The sequence below is a fragment of the Bemisia tabaci genome, chromosome 2, assembly GCF_918797505.1.
Source record: "Bemisia tabaci chromosome 2, PGI_BMITA_v3".
NCBI classification, from domain to species: Eukaryota; Metazoa; Arthropoda; class Insecta; order Hemiptera; family Aleyrodidae; genus Bemisia; species Bemisia tabaci.
The window spans coordinates 27,563,194-27,580,563 of NC_092794.1; the positions used below are offsets into that span (position 1 = coordinate 27,563,194).

Here is a 17,370-nt window from a genome sequence, read left to right on the forward strand (position 1 = left end):
ATTCCCCCTCCCGCCCGATTAGCCGCGCCACTCATGAGCAAAAAGTTATACTGATTACGACTTACGAGCAGCTCATTGCCGCTAAGAAAGATGAGGTTGAAGCATCGAGCAGATTATACCTGCGAGAGGAAGGGGAAACACGAGCAATGATTCATAGTTTGTCGAAGTTGGCAGTTTGAGTACCTATCCTATACTATACGTGAAAAAAACTCAAAAGTGAAGTTTACCTAAGTGTTGAAGATTATTCCAAAATTTCAAGAACGACTGTCGAGCTGCAGATCCTCCAAGGAATTGCAGAAGGAATGAAAAGCTTTAGGTACATACAGCCATGATCGATCTAGAGCAGCATTCAAATCTTAAGGCGCAATCTTAAGGCGATGAGTCGCACTTCCCGGAGTCCGCGGTGCGTGTATTGCCTATACCTCGAAATTGAAGGCGGATCTTGGGCCTTTTCCACACGAGCGCGGTTCGCGGAACTTATTCCGAGGAACTTGTTCCCGGAACAAGTTTTAGCTGAGCTAAAAACTTATTCCTCCAAAACCCGGAACTTCCCCCGTACTCTGAGCTTCTACATTATGTTTCTTTTGATGTGAATTTGTTTGTTTTTGTTTTTTACTTCCTTTACATGTCTTGACATTTATTTTTGTTACTTTGGCGGCCGTAATAATCTATTATTTTGCGATAATTGTATAGTTTTATTGAAGTTCCGGTTTCAGTTCGGGCGAACTCGTGTGGACAGCATGCCTCGTTTCAAGGAATTAGTTCCGGGAACTGATGAGCAGTTCGTCGAATAAGTTCCTCGAACCGCGCTCGTGTGGACAGGGCCTCATCATGATTAACAGTTTCTACTTGGAGTTCATGGAGTAAGATAAATGTGTCATTCCCGAACAGATAATTTTGCGCGCTTCCCCACTCCCCGATATGTTTGCTGGGCCATGCGGCGAAATTGAGGGCGACAGAGCCGCCCGAAGAAAATATATGGACCTCGGAACACATGAAAGGTGACGGGCCCCTGGGGGGGGGGGGGGGGGAGAGGAGAAACATCCCGCCTGGAAAAGGATGGTCTGCGGGGCCTCCCCTGGTAAATTTTCAAAATTGAAGGTACCTACTAGAGTTGCAATTGAGGACACCGCACCAAGAACAGCCTATAGGCGTACAGGTCGTTATTACGCCCATCTGCTTTTCGGATTCTACTTACCCTGGACTATGCTGTGGTAGCGATAGAATATAGATAGGTAACGACTCGAGGTCGAAAAACCTTTTTTTTCCGAGTTAAGTCAGGCCTCTGGATCGATGGGTGCAAGAACGACCTATAAACGGGCCTATAAACTTAAAAGGGCCTCAGGTGCTAGTTACCTCTTTCTTTACTCACTATCGATTTTCTTCCATTTTGCGTTAATCATGCGTGATTAAAATGATTTATACTTCCTATTGCCACCAAAATGACTGTTGGGCGTAATAATGGCCTATAAACCGTTTTTTTAAATTAAATATATTAGGGTGAAAACCCAAAATGTATCGCAAAATCTACCCGGCATCCTTCAATAGAAGGGTTAGGTCACCCAAAAACACCAAAACAGGGTACCTGCATAGAAAAGTCTGCGCAATACATCAAAAACAAAACTTTAAATACATTTTTCGGAAAACGCGGTTTCCAGTTATAGGCTGTTCTTGGTGCGGTGTTCTCAATTTTGAGCTCAAAATTTGAATTGCTTTAATTACCTAAAAAGCGATAAACATAATAAAATAAGAAAAATCAAGAGAAGAGTCGGGATAGAACAGAAGTGATGAACCAGCTAAGCGCGCAGCTTTTTGAGAGGGAAACTGTGTAATGCGCTCTTCTATGAGAAGAAAATAGTTAAGAGCGTTCATTTACGCGAAGGAAACAGGAAAGCCCGCAAGTCTTATGGGGGCAGCAATATGAGAAGGTGACTCCAAAAAATGCGAAAGCTTCCTCCAAAAATGTGAAGGGAAGAACTTCCTGCGCCCGTGTTGTGCCTCGACGATTCAGAAACTTGGACGATGTTTAATTTTTTTCGATAGAAAAAGAAAAAGGAAGTTGAATGAACGAAAGTATCGCGTCAAAATTTTGTATGATTTTAGTTGTAATCATTTCGGAAAACTATCCAGAAAATCTGTAATGTACTTAAAAAAAAAAAAAAAAAAAAAAAAAAAAAAACCAAAAAAACCAAAAAACTAAAAAAATCATCGACCAAGAATTTAGCATGATAAATGCTGCGCAACGAGATAAATACGCCTTTTTTCGACATTTTTTAATTCATTCTCGGCAGGCGTAACGAGGTAACTATTCGACCACGGATGTTGGCATGTTGCCGCTAGCTGGACTGAAGGCGCGTCACACTGCAAAAATGACTTGACCGCGTTGGCGTTCCCCTCACTAGCTGACTTGACGCTAAAATTGCCGCAAAACTAGGACGACGCGCCATTATTCTTGACTCTTATTTACCCCGTTTTAACCATAATTAAAGGGAAAATATGGCCTTGTCTCCACGGGCCGTTTCACGGGATTTGTCCCAGGGAAAAATCCCACTTACGAAGTCGGGAAAAATATTGAGTTAATCAATATTTTTCCTAGTACCAAGTATGGTCCTTTTACCTCTAGGACCCACTGAGAGAGGAAGAGGAAGTGTAAACGAATTGTGCGATATTTTGTTGATTACTCCATTGTTCATGTTTGTTTAGTTAAAATAATGTGTCTAATTGTCAATTGAGTGCAATTATTATTTTAATCCCGGTTAAATACTCGACTTTAACCGAGTTATCTTCCCGCGCAAACTAGACGCAGGACCGTATGAGCCTCGTCCCAGAAGTTTCATTCCTGCGATTCGAACTTGGGACAAATCCCATGAAAACGTCCCGTGGAGACAAGGCCTATGTATCTTAATTGCAAGGCAGGGGTGCAGAAAATGCTTTCTCCATGATCAAAACAGTATCTATGAAACCAACCCTGGTAAAAATTGGCAGTAGAATCTGTGTTCCAAAATACCATAGACCTACAGACGGCTGTAAGATTTCCAATAGCTTCTATAGCCGGCTACACAATTCCTTATAGCCTTTTATAGCCGATGGCGATTAAGCAACAGCCAGGCGATAAAGTGTATGCTAAACGTTACTAATTACGGATGCTAGGACTTGGTGAGTTTTTGGAATACTGCTCTCTTTTTGGGCCGTAGTATCTTGATTTATTTTGCGAGGAAAGCTCCGTACTTTTGAAGGATGCCTGCAACTCCTAATATGTTGGAGCGCCTTCAATTTCGTATGATACTGTGCAATACCTCTGGTGTGAAATAGTTGCTTCAAGCGCCGTGGCACGCTGCGGCACGGCAGGCGGGCAGCCAGCGCGAAACGCGCATTGGCGCCTACAAACCTAACAGGGATACTTCACGCGTTGCGCAATGCGTGAAGTATCTCTGTTGGGTTTGTAGGCGCCAGTGCGTCGCCGCTCCACTTTGAGTAAGGCTCTAATATTTAATCTGGCAGAGTCAGCTTTATTCAACTCATGATTTTGAAATGTTTGCACATCCTGTATGGATTATTCTTATTTTAATTGATGAAAAAAAAAATATGTATTAAAGGAAAATATAATGTGTGTTATGTGAATATTAAGGTGGTTCCGTATCAAACTTAATGATTTCCAAGCACACGAATTTCTACACAATTTCTTATAGCCTTTTATAATCGATGGTGAAAAAGCAACAGCTAGGCGATAAAGTGTAAAGCCCGGCGATAGGAACTATAGCCCGGCTGCATAATTTTTATCGCTTCGTATAGCCCGGCCGTATTATTTTCTCCGCATTCTACAGCCAGCTATATGATTTTCTGTAGCCTTCTTTAGCAGGCTATAAGAATTCCTATGGTATTTTGAAACGCAGCTCTTATTGCCAATTTTTACTAGGGAAATTTACTAACAGATTCAACTAACAATTTCTCTGCAAAGAAATAAAACGGCGGCGGAAATTTCGAAACGTCGCATAGCGCTTGTGATACATTGGCCGGAACATGACGATACGTGCCTTTATGCAGATGGGTGAGCTTTTATGGATGAGTTGGAGTGGTTTCTTATCTCAAAATCTAATCCAAACCGCGCCCACGCGCATCTTGTCATGCGTGACAGTGGCAGGGAAATGTGCAAAAAACGCATACTTGGAGATTAAGTATTGACAGTTAATCAAGGAAGTGAGTCGGGTGCAAATAATGCACTCACTCAATCGTCACCCAATCAATGGAGCCGTATAAACAAATGAGCCGGAGCTCAACCGGACATATTTCTGCCGCACGGAACTATGTTCATTGAGACAAGAGCCCTGAGACCCATATGGATATATGCATACCAGGGCTCATGTCATAATGCACTTAGTGCCGTTTGGCAGAGATACTTCCAACTGGGCAAATAGAGTGCACGCACGCTGGATTGCATCAATGCAGAATCCGCGGGGTATAAAAGGGTCCAGAGGGTCGGATGCGGTTCCCGAAGTGAGACGGCCACACCAAAGGGACCGGACGTCATCATGACCACTTTGGGTAGGATTCTGCTCGCGCTCCTCACGTGCCTCGCAGTGGCTCAGTAAGTACCTTCTCGTTTTCTCCGTGGGTAGGCCAGAGGCTCAGCAGCGGGCTCATAATCGAAAATGATAGATAAAGCGATAGACAAAGAAGATGTGAGGACTTATCTGTAACAATAGCGGATGTGAAAAATTACCTTTTCGAAACGCATTCAAAAAACTGTTTTGGCATCGAGAACATTTTGAGAAAATACTTGAGATATGATCTTCGAGATCTGTACACTATGCCAGAGCCAAACATGTTAAATTTTTGTGTGAACAAAACAGTTTTTTCAGCGTATTTCGAAAAGGTAATTTTTCACATCCGCTATTGTTACAGATAAGTCCTCATATAGGGAATACGGAGCGATCCTATAGGTTGAAATGGGTGGCTCCTTTAGACTAAGGGGTAAATAACGGACTAACTACAACAACAACGTTGCACACCTCTACATATGTTTATTTTTAATCAATTTTTTTTTTTTAAAAAAAACCACACTTCGTTTTTTAAGAAAGTTTCCAGGAATCCACTGAAATGGATTTATATGGAATATTGTTCGTCGATAGTTTCATCTACAAATTTCAATATTCGGTCCGCAGGCTAATTATTGAAATTGATAGACGGAGGGAAAATAAAGCGATCCTATTGGTTGAAATGGGTGGTTCTTGGCGACTAGGGAATAAGATGATCAACCGACTGTGGGGTCTCTCGAGGGTTGTTGCCGTTAAGTGTTCAATTACTTAAGTACCTCCCTTGTCCATTACAACCATCAGTTCCACCAATGGAATTGTTCCATTTGCCTTTGGGGCCGTCTCTAAACTACTTAACGCTCTAGAGGGGAGGGGGGTCGAAGAGAGCGTTACGCTTTTTTATTTTTACACGTTAAAGGATAGGGACCTACGTCACAAGACCGTTATAAGGGAGGGAGGGGGGGGGGGTCAAAAATGCCGAAAAATTACGCTACGTAATTTAGGGATGATCCCTTTGCCTTCTTTGTCGATCGATTTCAGCAATCAGCCCGCAGTTGCGCTAGTCACGGAATCGTATTGTGATCATTTAAAATTATAAATCAGCAAAAAATAATGAAATCTGTTCGAACGTCAAGTTCCTAAGTCCGATCTCAATAGAAATATTGTGGCTTACTAAGTGGCACAGGTTGTAATAATTTGCAATGCGATGATGGAACTCCCATCAAACCACGTATCTCGTTTGCGGTGTTCCAGAGTCTCCGCTCCCTTTTTATTTCATTGAAGGAGAACAAAAATGGACGTATTTACGCTAAAAAGAACTATGTTACGCGCAAACCCCTATGTACATGAATGGTTCCTTTTAGCATAAGTGCGTCCAATCCAAATCAACATTATACCTTGAAGTTTTCACAGAATATTTTCTCCGCACAGAGAGGAAAAATCAAGAAAGTTTTACGGAATAATTTACGTTGAGTAGTTCTCCAATCTAAATATAAAATATAACAGGAAGTCTGCAACGTCGCAAACCGAGATAAGTGGTTTGGGAGTTTTACCGTCGAATTAAATATTAAAAGTATGGCTAGTGTTTCGGAATGTTGCGTATGTTGCCTACTCACTAATTGAAGGGGCTCCTGTAAGTGAAATTTATTGCAATCAAATTGAACCGACTTACAATAAAAAAATGTCCTGCAATTACTTATTTTTGCCTTGCAAATTGCCACGCTTTTTTGCACAAATGACTCATTGTAATGATCGTTTGGATCGGAAATATATCTTCATATATTCACCAAAAGATGTAAAAATACACTGTAAATTCATGGTCAGTAAATTACGATTAGATTGCATTTAATTGCAAAATTATTTCAGTATTTTCGTTGCACTGTGACACTTATGGGTCATTGAAAAACGAGGCATGATCCACTGCAGTGGTACATATCATGGTCCCTTCCGTTTTGGAAAAGAGGCTCATCCACAGTGAAATATTTCAGAAAGGATCTACCTGCTGAAAGAAGACTGCATTTTAGGATCGAAGTTTTGAAGTCACTTCAGGGCTAGTTTTCCATCAAAGAGCTTCCATAAACAGAGGACGAAACTGGAAAAAAGACGTGGTCTAGGCTGTAGGCGTCGCTTAATTCCATCCTAAGATTCTGTCCCGGTTTCGATTCCATTCCCAGACACTCTATTTTAAATTACAAGTGGCAACGCAGCAGTAAACAGGATTGAAAACAAGTACCTTTATATTTTCCATGTTCCTCTCGGAAATTTACCGAAAAGAAAGGACAAATCGCAAATCCGCGATGCATACGAGAGCTATAATATATGCATGGCAAAACTGGATCGGAGCGTTGTGTATGTTGCTTCTTTACTAATTGAAGGGGCTTTTCTTGTTGAAATTTATTGCAATGGAATTGCAGTAAGTTTAAGATACTTCTCTGCATTGCAAATTGCTTAGTCACGTCGGTGTAAGTCTCTGCAACCACGTACCTTGGTTTGCGAGGTTGCAGACTTCTTGACATACTTTTTCTTAAATTGAAAAATCACTCAACGACAATTTTTAGAAACCTCCGTGGTTTTTCTTTTCCGGGCGAAGAATTTTCCAAGAAAATTTCCAGGAATGATGTCGATTTCGGCAGATCAATCGATATATTGCAAAGCACGTCAAATTGATCATCACTGGCGTCATGCGACGTTTCAAAATTTCCACTGCCATTTTATTTTTGTACAGAGAAATCGTCCGTTGAATCTGTTTTGAAAATGTCACTGAGTTTTATCAGCAGTACAAAGAAAATTCAGTGAAATTTTCGAACAGCTTCGTTGAGCAATTTCTCTGTACAAAAATAAAATGGCAGTGGAAATTTTGAAACGTCGCATGGCACTTGTGATACTTTGGCCGGGAGGTGACGATTCGGGCCCGGAACGAAACGGAATGGATTTGGAGATGTGAATTTGGAAATTTCAGGGTTGGAGAAAGCACGAAATGGTACTACAAGAAGAAGCACGTGGGGGCTCACGTGTCGGTGACAACGGGTTCGAAGACGGTGCGGCTGACGAAGATGCTCCGCCCGGCGGCCGACAAGCTCAAGTTCATCAAGCGGAAGTTGGAGCACATCGATTCCAGCTCCAGCTCTAGCTCCAGCTCCTCCGAGGAGAGCAACGAGGGTAGCCGCGAGACCTTCTCCAACCGCGACGTCCGCTTCTTGCGCAACTACGGCGACGTCCGCCACTCCAGCTACGCCCGCTACCTCGCCCTCGTCAACGGCTACTACGGACAAGGCTACGGCGCCTACGCCTTCCTCCCTGGCACTCATGATGCCTACGATCAAAGGTCAGTTTTTTTTATCATCACTGTTCATCCTTGAGCCTCCTGTCGGTCTCCTGTGGTGTAGTGGTTGTAGCGCTGGCCCAGCGCTACAATCACTACACCACAGGATTTAAAAAAAGGATTCCGATTGAAGCAACTAAGGGGTCATCTCCTAATTGCGTAACGCACATTTTCGTAACTTTTGACACCCCCCTCCCCCCTCGTAACGCTTTTGTGACGTAGATTCCTATCCTTTTACACTTAGAAACAAAGTGGCCTAACGATATCCCCCCCCCTCCCTGAGAGTGTTGAGTAATTTGGGGACGACCCCTTAGTTGTTTCAATCGGAATCCTTTTTTTAAATCAAGCGGAAATTTTAAATGGCGGAGACGGTCTTCGTATGAATTAAGTACCGTTAAAAGATCTCGATATTCTATGTCCTCAAAATATCAATCTCGGTTCCATCTTGTACGGTATCGGCATCTCGTAATGTATACTGTGATATTTATTCAAATTGCTTTCTTTCCTACCCACGCGTTCAAGTCTCCGAGAGACTCACATAACAACCTTGCAATAAGCTCTCTAATTGTTTCGTTTGCACGGCTGCCACTAATGAAGACGTTAGATTCGCCGCTGGCTCTATAATCAGGAGGTCCCAGGTTCGATTCCCGGGTAGGCGACCCGAGTTTGATGGTCTTAAACAACGGTTGCGTCGGGCTGGTACATAGTAGGGACGGAGAGGGCGGGGCTCTAAGTGGAAGCGCAGGATTACCACTTGTGTGGCATTTCAAGTAGTAGTAAAGAGACTTATCACACATCAAGACCTATCATCAAATCCTGAACCAGAGGGCTTATTATTGAAATTGATGGACACAGCGATAGACAAAGAGGACATAATGAGTATGGAGCGATCCTATTAGTTAATTTGGATGGTTCTCATAGACTAAGGGGATAAATGATGGACTATCTAAAGGATCTCTCGCGAGCTGCCGTTAGTTAGTCCATTACCTACCTCATGTGTCCAATGCAACCACCCGCTGCCACCAATACGATCCCTTGATATCCTTTTTCTCTTCTTTGTCTATAGCTTTGTCTATCAATTTCAACAATCAGCCCGCAAACGTGTTTAAAACTAAAATTGGTTCAATGACGAAAAACAAGTATCGTCATTTGAATGATCTATGACTACCATTTGATCTGTTAAAATGAATACGTGTTAATATCTCGTTCGGAAGTTGGTTCCGAACTTCCCGTTGTGTCAATCGTTACCTCCATCAGATTTTGAAGAGGTAACATGTGACGTTTTCTTAGTCCAGACCTTGTCTAGTCACCCATTTTGGTTGCTAAAGTTACATGGTTCCTTATACAACGCCTTGATGCAACTATTCGTGTTCGAGGGATGCCCGTGTTGCAATTGTTGCATACGTGAAAAGTGAAGACGCATGGGCCTTCTTCTAAGCCACGCAGTGCCACAGCAATATAGTGGCACGCGGCTCGTCGTTTCAAGACACTGGGAGGGATGACACTACATTTCACATAAAACAGAAGATAAGGAAATCTTAATACTATTTTTGATGTTCCCCATACAATGAGAATGTTGGAATATGATCTGTATCAGCCATCTCCTTCATTTTTAATCTAATAAAAAGAAACGAAAAGAAAAATACTGGGTTACTCAAAAGTCACGCACCACCCTGGTAAAAATTGGCAGTAGAATCTTTGTTCCAAAATACCATAGACCCACAGCCGGCTGTAAGATTTCCAATAGCTTCTATAGCCGGGAACACAATTTCTTATAGCCTTTTATAGCCGATGGCGATTAAGCAACAGCCTGGCGATAAAGTGTATGCTAAACGTTACTAGTTACGGATGCTAGGACTTAGTGAGTTTTTGGACTACCGCTCTCTTTTGGGGCCGTTGTTTCTTGATTTATTTTGCGGGGAAAGCTCCGTACTTTTGAAGGATGCCTGCCATTCCTAATATGTTGGAGCGCCTTCAATTTCGTATGATACTGTGCAATACCTCTGGTGTGAAATAGTTGCTTCAAGCGCCGTGGTACGCTGCGACGCGGCACGGCAGGCGGGCAGCCAGCGCGAAACGCGCATTGGCGCCTGCAAACCTAACAGGGATACTTCACGCATTGCGCAATGCGTGAAGTATCCCTGTTAGGTTTGTAGGCGCCAGTGCGCCGCTGCTCCGCTTTGTGTTATTAGGCTCTAATATTTAATCTCGTGGAGTCAGCGTTTTTCAACTCATGACTTTGAAATATTTGCACACTCTGTATGGATTATTCTCATTTTAAATGATGAAAAAAAATAATGTGCGCTTTGTAAATATTAAGGTGATTCCGTACAAACTTAAGGATTTACAAAGCACACGAATTTCTACAAAATTTCTTATGGCCTTTAATAGCCGATGGCGAAAAATCAACAGCCAGGCGATAAAGTGTAAAGCCCGGCGATAGGAACTATAGCCTGGCTGTATAATTTTTGATTGCTTCGTGTAGCCCGGCCGTATGATTTTTTCCACTTTCTACAGCCAACTATATGATTTTCTATCGCCTTCTTCAGTCGGCTATAAGGACTCCTATGGTATTTTGAAACGCAGCTCCTATCGCCAATTTTTACCAGGGCACTGGCCATAACTTTAGCTCTAATTGGACGTATTTCTATCAAACAGAACTAAGCGCCATAGGGGGAGGAAGGTAGAAGGGAGCTTGGATTGGCGGCGGAAACGGGCGTCCTGTCCGTTCCGTCCTATACTCGCAATGCTATTCTCCATGGCGCTTAGTTCCGTTTGACAGAACGCGCTATCCGGAATTCTAAAATCCTCAAAAGGAACTCAATTTGGCGCTTAGTTCCGTTTGACAGAAATACGTCCAATTATGATATCGATTTGCGGTTTAAAACGTTTTTCCTCATATCGAGGGGGAAACTTTTTTAAGTGCTTTCCAGTTTTAGATCTCTTCGGAGGGAGGGGGCGGGGGGGCAACTCAAAAATTTCAAATGACCACCCCCGTCATGGCCAGTGGTGCGTGACTTTTGAATAACCCTGTATAACAAACCAACGCCTAAAAAAATATTTAATTTTAACAATCTGTTTTTCATTGGTCTCTGTGCGGATCTTGTTCGAAAGTAAGATTCCAATAGTGATTTTACGACAAGCTGTAAAATTATTAGCGAGCAATATTACTTAGGCGATTGGCTTCTTGATTTTTTTTCAAAACTGATATACATTGTTTCAATTCTTCAGGTACACCATTTCAGCCTACAACACTGCAAGAAGCTTACCTCCTTTCTGTGGATTCGACCGTAGCTGGAATGCCAGTCCGTTTGGCTACTCTAGTGCCTTCCCGACAAATTACCGTTACCCTCCCGGGAGAACAAATCTCAGAGGCGTCAACTTTTCAAGATACTCAAACATTCCAAATTCCTACTTGCGCTCACGGGACGTGAAATACTCTTACAAACACCCAGCTTTCACTCGCTCAAACCAGTTTTACACCGCACCATTTTACGGAGGCTCACCCTATGGCCCTCGCGGATATACACCCTACGGCTTGGACTACCCCGGTCCGTACGCATGGGGCCCCGATTCTCCCAGTGAATTCGGAATTTATATAAACAACTTCTTCGGGAACAGATATTCCGGCAACTACAGAACTGACATGTTCGGCAGATCGCTCGAGGGCAGGCCCAGATTCCCCACGTACGGTCCACCAAAATGGAACTTCGGGCTCCCCAACTACTACAGCGGCCGTTACACCAATGCAGTGGATCTGCTTCAAGGAGAATACGATTACTTGACGTCCTATAACAAGTTCAAGTTTGATCGTTACGGCCTGTACCAACTGGATCTCTTCAAAGAATTCTTCCATTCCCTCGACCAAGAGCGATTCAATATCATCAAGGATATTCGCTATCCGGCAGACTTCACGCCTCACCTTCAGCCGGATATGGTCTTTGATTTCATAATAGTCGGCGCAGGACCAACAGGAAGTTTGCTCGCCAACTTGCTCAGTCAAAACTACAACTGGAACGTTCTGCTCATCGAAGCTGGAGGTCATCCTCCCCCGGCAGCCGAAGTTCCTCTGTTGTACTCGACCCTCGCGAGAAGCGAGTTCGACTGGGACTTCAACCTGGAGGCAGCAGATGCAGTTGGTCTCGGAATGAGGAACCAGGAGATCCGCGTTCATATGGGCAAAGGCTTGGGCGGAGGGGCACTTACCCTCCCTGATCTATACTACCGTGGTTGCGTTCGTGACTATCAGTCTCTCGTCGAGGCAGGTTTGCTCGAGTACAGCTTCCCGAGTCTACTGCGCTACTTCATGAAGACGGAACACCTCAGGTCAATACTCATGATCAACGACAACGAAGTGAAGCTCCATCACGGTTTCGGCGGTCCACTCCCCGTCAGCAAGATCACAGCCAAGGACTACAAATACATCACCAACGTCTACTCAGCCGCATTCTCGCAGTTGGGCTATCACCCTGTGCTGGATATCAATGATGCCAAAGTCAATACCGGATACGTGGATATGGTAGGACATGTATGCACAGGACGGCGCATGCTTCCAGGAAAAGTCTTCCTCTCCCCGATCGTGCAACGAGAGAACTTCAAACTCCTGACGAACACACATGTAACCAGGATACTGATCGATACCAATACGAACACAGCCTACGGTGTGGAACTCGTGACGAAGCAAGGTCAGATATTCACAGTGCAGGCCTCGAAGGAGGTGATCGTGACTGCCGGTGCTATCGGAAGCGCCCAGCTCCTCATGCTGTCCGGAATCGGACCGCGTCACCAGCTCCTACTTCATGATATCGACCTGGTCAAAGATCTCAACGTCGGAGGAAACCTCAAGCTGAATGCTGTCTTTACTGGCGCAGTGATGGCCCACGAGAAGGCACTCATGCGACACACGTCTGTCGAAGATATGGCTTTCGACTATTTAGCCCACAACGACGGCCCACTGGCCACATACGGCACATTCAGTCACACCGTTTTCATGGACACTCTGACGGACGGTTACCCAGATGTAGAGTTCCACAGTTACTACTTCAACAAGGGCCACCACGAGTGGTTATGCGATTTCAAGGCCATGTACAACTATGCAGATGAGTATCGTACAAAACTCGCGCAACTTAATGATCAACACAATCTAGCTGTTCTTTCGCTGACGCTGCTGCGACCGCACAGTACTGGTCGTGTCATTTTGGAGAGCAAGAATCCGTTCGATCGTCCGATTGTCGTTGGCAATTTGTTATCCGATGAACACGACGTCCTGACATTCTTGAAGGCCCTCGAAAAGATTTCACTCTTGGAAGAAACTGAAGCATTTAATGAGGTATGTAATTATGAACTTTTCATCTCACTTTCTCCATGATCAAAACAGTATCTACGGAACCAAGAGTCATATGTATTGAGCAGGTAAAAATAATGAACGAATTCTACCCCCTCCCCCCCAAAGTTTATTTCACAAAAATCATGCACATGCTCGAATTCTTGGTATACTGATTTTTTAAAAACTCTGTGCGAGGAGTTCTAATTCAAAATGATGACTATTTTATAGCTTCGTATGTTTGAAGTGCTGCGATTTTGCAAGAAACACGTGATTTTTATCGCAATTTTGCGAAAAACACGTGATTTTTACTGCAGATTTGCAAAACCAAAAAAAAAACCCGTGATTTTTCTGACTTTTCCTTTAGAACACATCTCACTGTTTTCGGAGCCTTCCCATTTTTACACGCGACCAATCGCGACCCTCCTGGTCGAATGGTCCAGAAGTTACTACGGACTCTTATATTTAAATTCCAGAATCCTTTTCGCCATCTAGTTTTTCGGAGGGGTTATTCCAAGTTAGCGTTGTTTAGTGTTTTTCTTTGGGGGGGGGGGGGGGGGGTAAAGGGAGATCCTGCACAGCGTTGTGGAGCACAAAGGGATCCGGATGGAGGGGGGAGGGAGACGGCTCAAAATCCCGAAAGTTGAACGTTACCAAATTTAGAGATGACCCCATCGATCGATTCCTCCGCTATTTCAAAGGATCCTCGAAGGTTTTTATTCGATTTGAATTAATTCCGTTCTATAGTTTCGCGAGCAATGTGTTTCGATCAATGGAAACAGGGAACGAGATTTTTCATTTTTGATCGTTCTGGTGAAAGAAGAAAAAGAAAACGAACGGATATACTAACAAACAACTATTGCATGATTGATCTTTAAGAACGCCCCTGTATTTCTCCTTCAATTTTAAATAGATTTTAAAGAGTGATAGCCAAAAGCTGAGCTCAGATTCGGATTCCTCGTTAAAAATTGATGCTATCTCATACGTCATACGTTGGCATAGCATGAAGGAAAGAGACTTAAAGTAGGCATACTGATTCTGACATGAGGAAGAATAAATCGCCGCGGGGATCCTGCTCGACGAAACCGAGCTCCGGGCGCCAGGCGCCAGGGTAGTTTATTTCCCAGCGAGTGGAGGCTAAGAGGCTGCCACTGGCGCGGCGGCATGGATAAAAGGACAGAGGACGGAGCTCCGGCTCCCTGAGCAAGACCAGACCGAGTGGCGTCAGCCTGGCGTCTGGCGCGCGCGGCGTGCCTCGCTTCTCGCACCCGAGGAATTTGGCTGACGATAAATTCTTCTTCTCCCCTAGTTGACCCACTAACGCATGATAGACTGATATGTTCGAATCAGCATGTCCGCTTTTAGCCTCTTTCTTGCATGATATGCTAACGCAAAACAACCGAATTCCGAGCGCTTTTTAACGAGGAATCCAAATCTGAGAGTAGATTTTGGGTATCTCCTAGTTTTATCTGTTTAAAATAATAATTTGTACGAGAAATTACAGTGAGGGCGTTCTTGAAAACTGATTCCAGAGAAAATGTTTGTTTTTTTGAAAATGAAAAATCTCGTTTCTTGTTTCCATTAATCTTAACATCGTGCTCATGAAATCAGTGGCGTAGCTAGCCCCCCCCCCCTTCCCCGCAAATCCGTGGCGTTACGCCATTGCATTGCAAAAATTTTGCGCCCCTCGCAACGCTGCGCCCCGCTACCCCGATCTGATGGGGACGGCAGGAGATAATCACGCTACTCCATAAAATATAATCAAATTAAATAAAAACCACCGACGATCTCTTGAAACAGCGGACAAATCGATCCATGGGATCATACTTAAATTACGTAACGTTAAACCTGCGGGATTTATAGCCCCCCCCCCCCCCCCCCCAAAAAAAAAAACACTGATCATCGCTAACTTTGAATACCCCCTCCAAAAAACTATATGGCAAAAACAAAAGCTGGAGCATAAACAAGCGCCTATCCCTTCCGAATTCGAATGTCACTCAATTTTTTGCGAAGGTATTGCTTGATCCGTTTGGACTCGGCGGTGATGGGAGAGACATACGGAGAAACTGAAGGAGGAAGGGAGAATTTTTTTCAAATTTTTTTTTTTTCATACCTTGACTTTACTCAAATTGCACATACATTTTATTTAGAAAAAAAAGTCTCCTAACTTGTAAATTTTGACAATTATTTTTACGTTTTCGTAAAATCTGAAAACTGTTAAGGTGATTCGTCAAGCTCAAGTGACGTGGTCGAAATGGCATGCGATATGTCGCATCGATTAGGTAAAAAATCTCGGTCGATTTTGAAATTTTAGCGAAAAAAAGGACGATAGCCCCTGCGCATGAGTCTAAAGAATCATTCTAAACCCAAAAATCAGCAAAATTCAGAGAAATGAAAGCAGAATGGTGTTCGGAAAAAAAACCTCGCATTCGATTCAACCATCGATTTCTGTATCGAATGCGAGATTTTTTTTCCAAACACTATTCTGCTTTCATTTCCCTGAATTTTGCTGATTTTTGGGTTTAGAATGATTCTTTAGGCTCATGCGCAGGGGCTATCGTCCTTGTTTTGGGCTAAAAATTCAAAATCTGCCGAGATTTTTGACCTAATCGATGCGACATATCGCATGCCATTTCGACCACGTCACTTGAGCTTGACGAATCACCTTAACAGTTTTCAGATTTCACGAAAACGTAAAAATAATTGTCAAAATTTACAAGTTAGGAAGCTTTTTTCCAAAATAAAACGTATGTGCAATTCAAGTAAAGTCAAGTTATGAAAAAAAAAATTTAAAAACAATTCTCCCTCCCTCCCTCAGTCCCTCCGTATGTCTCTCCCGTCGATGCGATATATCGCACTCCACTTCGACCACGTTATTTGAGCCTGACGAATCACCGTAATGCTTTCAAAATAACTCAAATTCTTCATCCATGCTGATACATGTTCATGATATTTTCAAGGTTGGGTCAAAACTGGTTCCGATCGCAGTCGAAGAGTGCTCGGCGTTCCCGTTCAAGAGCCCCGACTACTGGAAGTGCGCCCTCAAGTACTTCACGACAGCCGCCTCGAAACCGACGGGGACCTGCAAGATGGGACCGGGATCGGATCCCTCGGCGGTCGTGGACGGCTTCGGCAGGGTCTACGGCATCAACGGACTCCGCGTGTCCGGCTCGGCCGTCCTCCCCGACCCGCTCACCGCCTACAGCTCGGCCCCACTTCTCATGCTCGCCGAAAAGGTCGCCGAACACATCATGGTCTCCTACACCATTTGATTTGATTATCAATGCTGTCTATAGCCGGATTACTCGTCCTCCAAGGATTGAATAGTCCATTGTTGCAAAATTAAATTTTAAAAAAAAAAGAAATGAAAGAAAGAAATTCGTTTTTGTTTGAATAAATTGAATAGATCAAAACAGCTCTACGTTTTTGTTTTTGATTTCGCTTTACGCCTTGTCTCCACGGGCCGTTTCACGGCAATATGCTTTCTATCTCCAGATTACAAGGTGGAGAAATGGTGCTGGGTCCACACCATTTCGTGGGGAAACAAAGCCAAGAAGTTCCAAAAATTAAAATTAGAGTCAAAATAATTTTTTGAACTCTAATGCGCACCATACGAAACTGAGGAGGGAGAGTGTTCAGCTCAGCAGTTTGCAATGGAATATTAAGTTGAGTCACGTCGAGAGATCTATACCGGTTTGGGCCTTTTTAGACCTCATCAGTAGATCACACTCGGCAGATTATTTGTCTCCAGATTACTCGTCTCCAAGGATTGAATAGTCAATTCCCTGATAAAAATTGGCGATAGGAGCTGCGTTTCAAAATACCATAAGAGTTCTTATAGCCGACTGAAGAAGGCGATAGAAAATCATATAGCTGGCTGTAGAAAGTGGAAAAAATCATACGGCCGGGCTGCACGAAGCGATAAAAAATTGTACAGCCGGGCTATAGTTCCTATCGCCGGGCTTTACACTTTATCGCCTGGCTGTTGCGTTTTCGCCATCGGCTATAAAAGGCTATAAGAAATTGTGTAGAAATTCTTGTGCTTTGTAAATCCTTAAGTTTGTACGGAATCACCTTAATATTTACAAAACGCACATTATATTTTCCTTTACTTCATATTTTTTTTCATCAATTAAAATGAGAATAATCCATACAGAGTGTGCAAACATTTCAAAGTCATGGGTTGAATAACG

The 17,370-nt window shown here is 43.4% G+C and overlaps 1 protein-coding gene across 1 annotated transcript; it reads left to right on the forward strand.

Moving 5' to 3' along the window:
* The first annotated feature begins 4,431 nt into the window (after positions 1-4,431).
* LOC109032488 (glucose dehydrogenase [FAD, quinone]) lies at positions 4,432-16,454 on the forward strand. The gene is made up of 4 exons (XM_019044648.2): positions 4,432-4,585; positions 7,492-7,857; positions 11,086-13,183; positions 16,138-16,454. The coding sequence occupies exons 1-4, from the start codon at positions 4,530-4,532 to the stop codon at positions 16,447-16,449; spliced, it is 2,832 nt and encodes a 943-aa protein (XP_018900193.2). The 5' UTR covers positions 4,432-4,529; the 3' UTR covers positions 16,450-16,454.
* The last annotated feature ends 916 nt before the right edge of the window (positions 16,455-17,370 follow it).

Excerpts from the sequence above, each read along its gene's own strand:
- LOC109032488 (XM_019044648.2), top strand. The coding sequence starts at position 4,530 with ATGACCACTTTGGGTAGGATTCTGCTCGCGCTCCTCACGTGCCTCGCA. Across the intron at positions 4,586-7,491 it reads ACGTGCCTCGCAGTGGCTCA|GGTTGGAGAAAGCACGAAAT; the intron begins GTAAGTACCTTC and ends TGGAAATTTCAG. Across the intron at positions 13,184-16,137 it reads AAACTGAAGCATTTAATGAG|GTTGGGTCAAAACTGGTTCC; the intron begins GTATGTAATTAT and ends GATATTTTCAAG.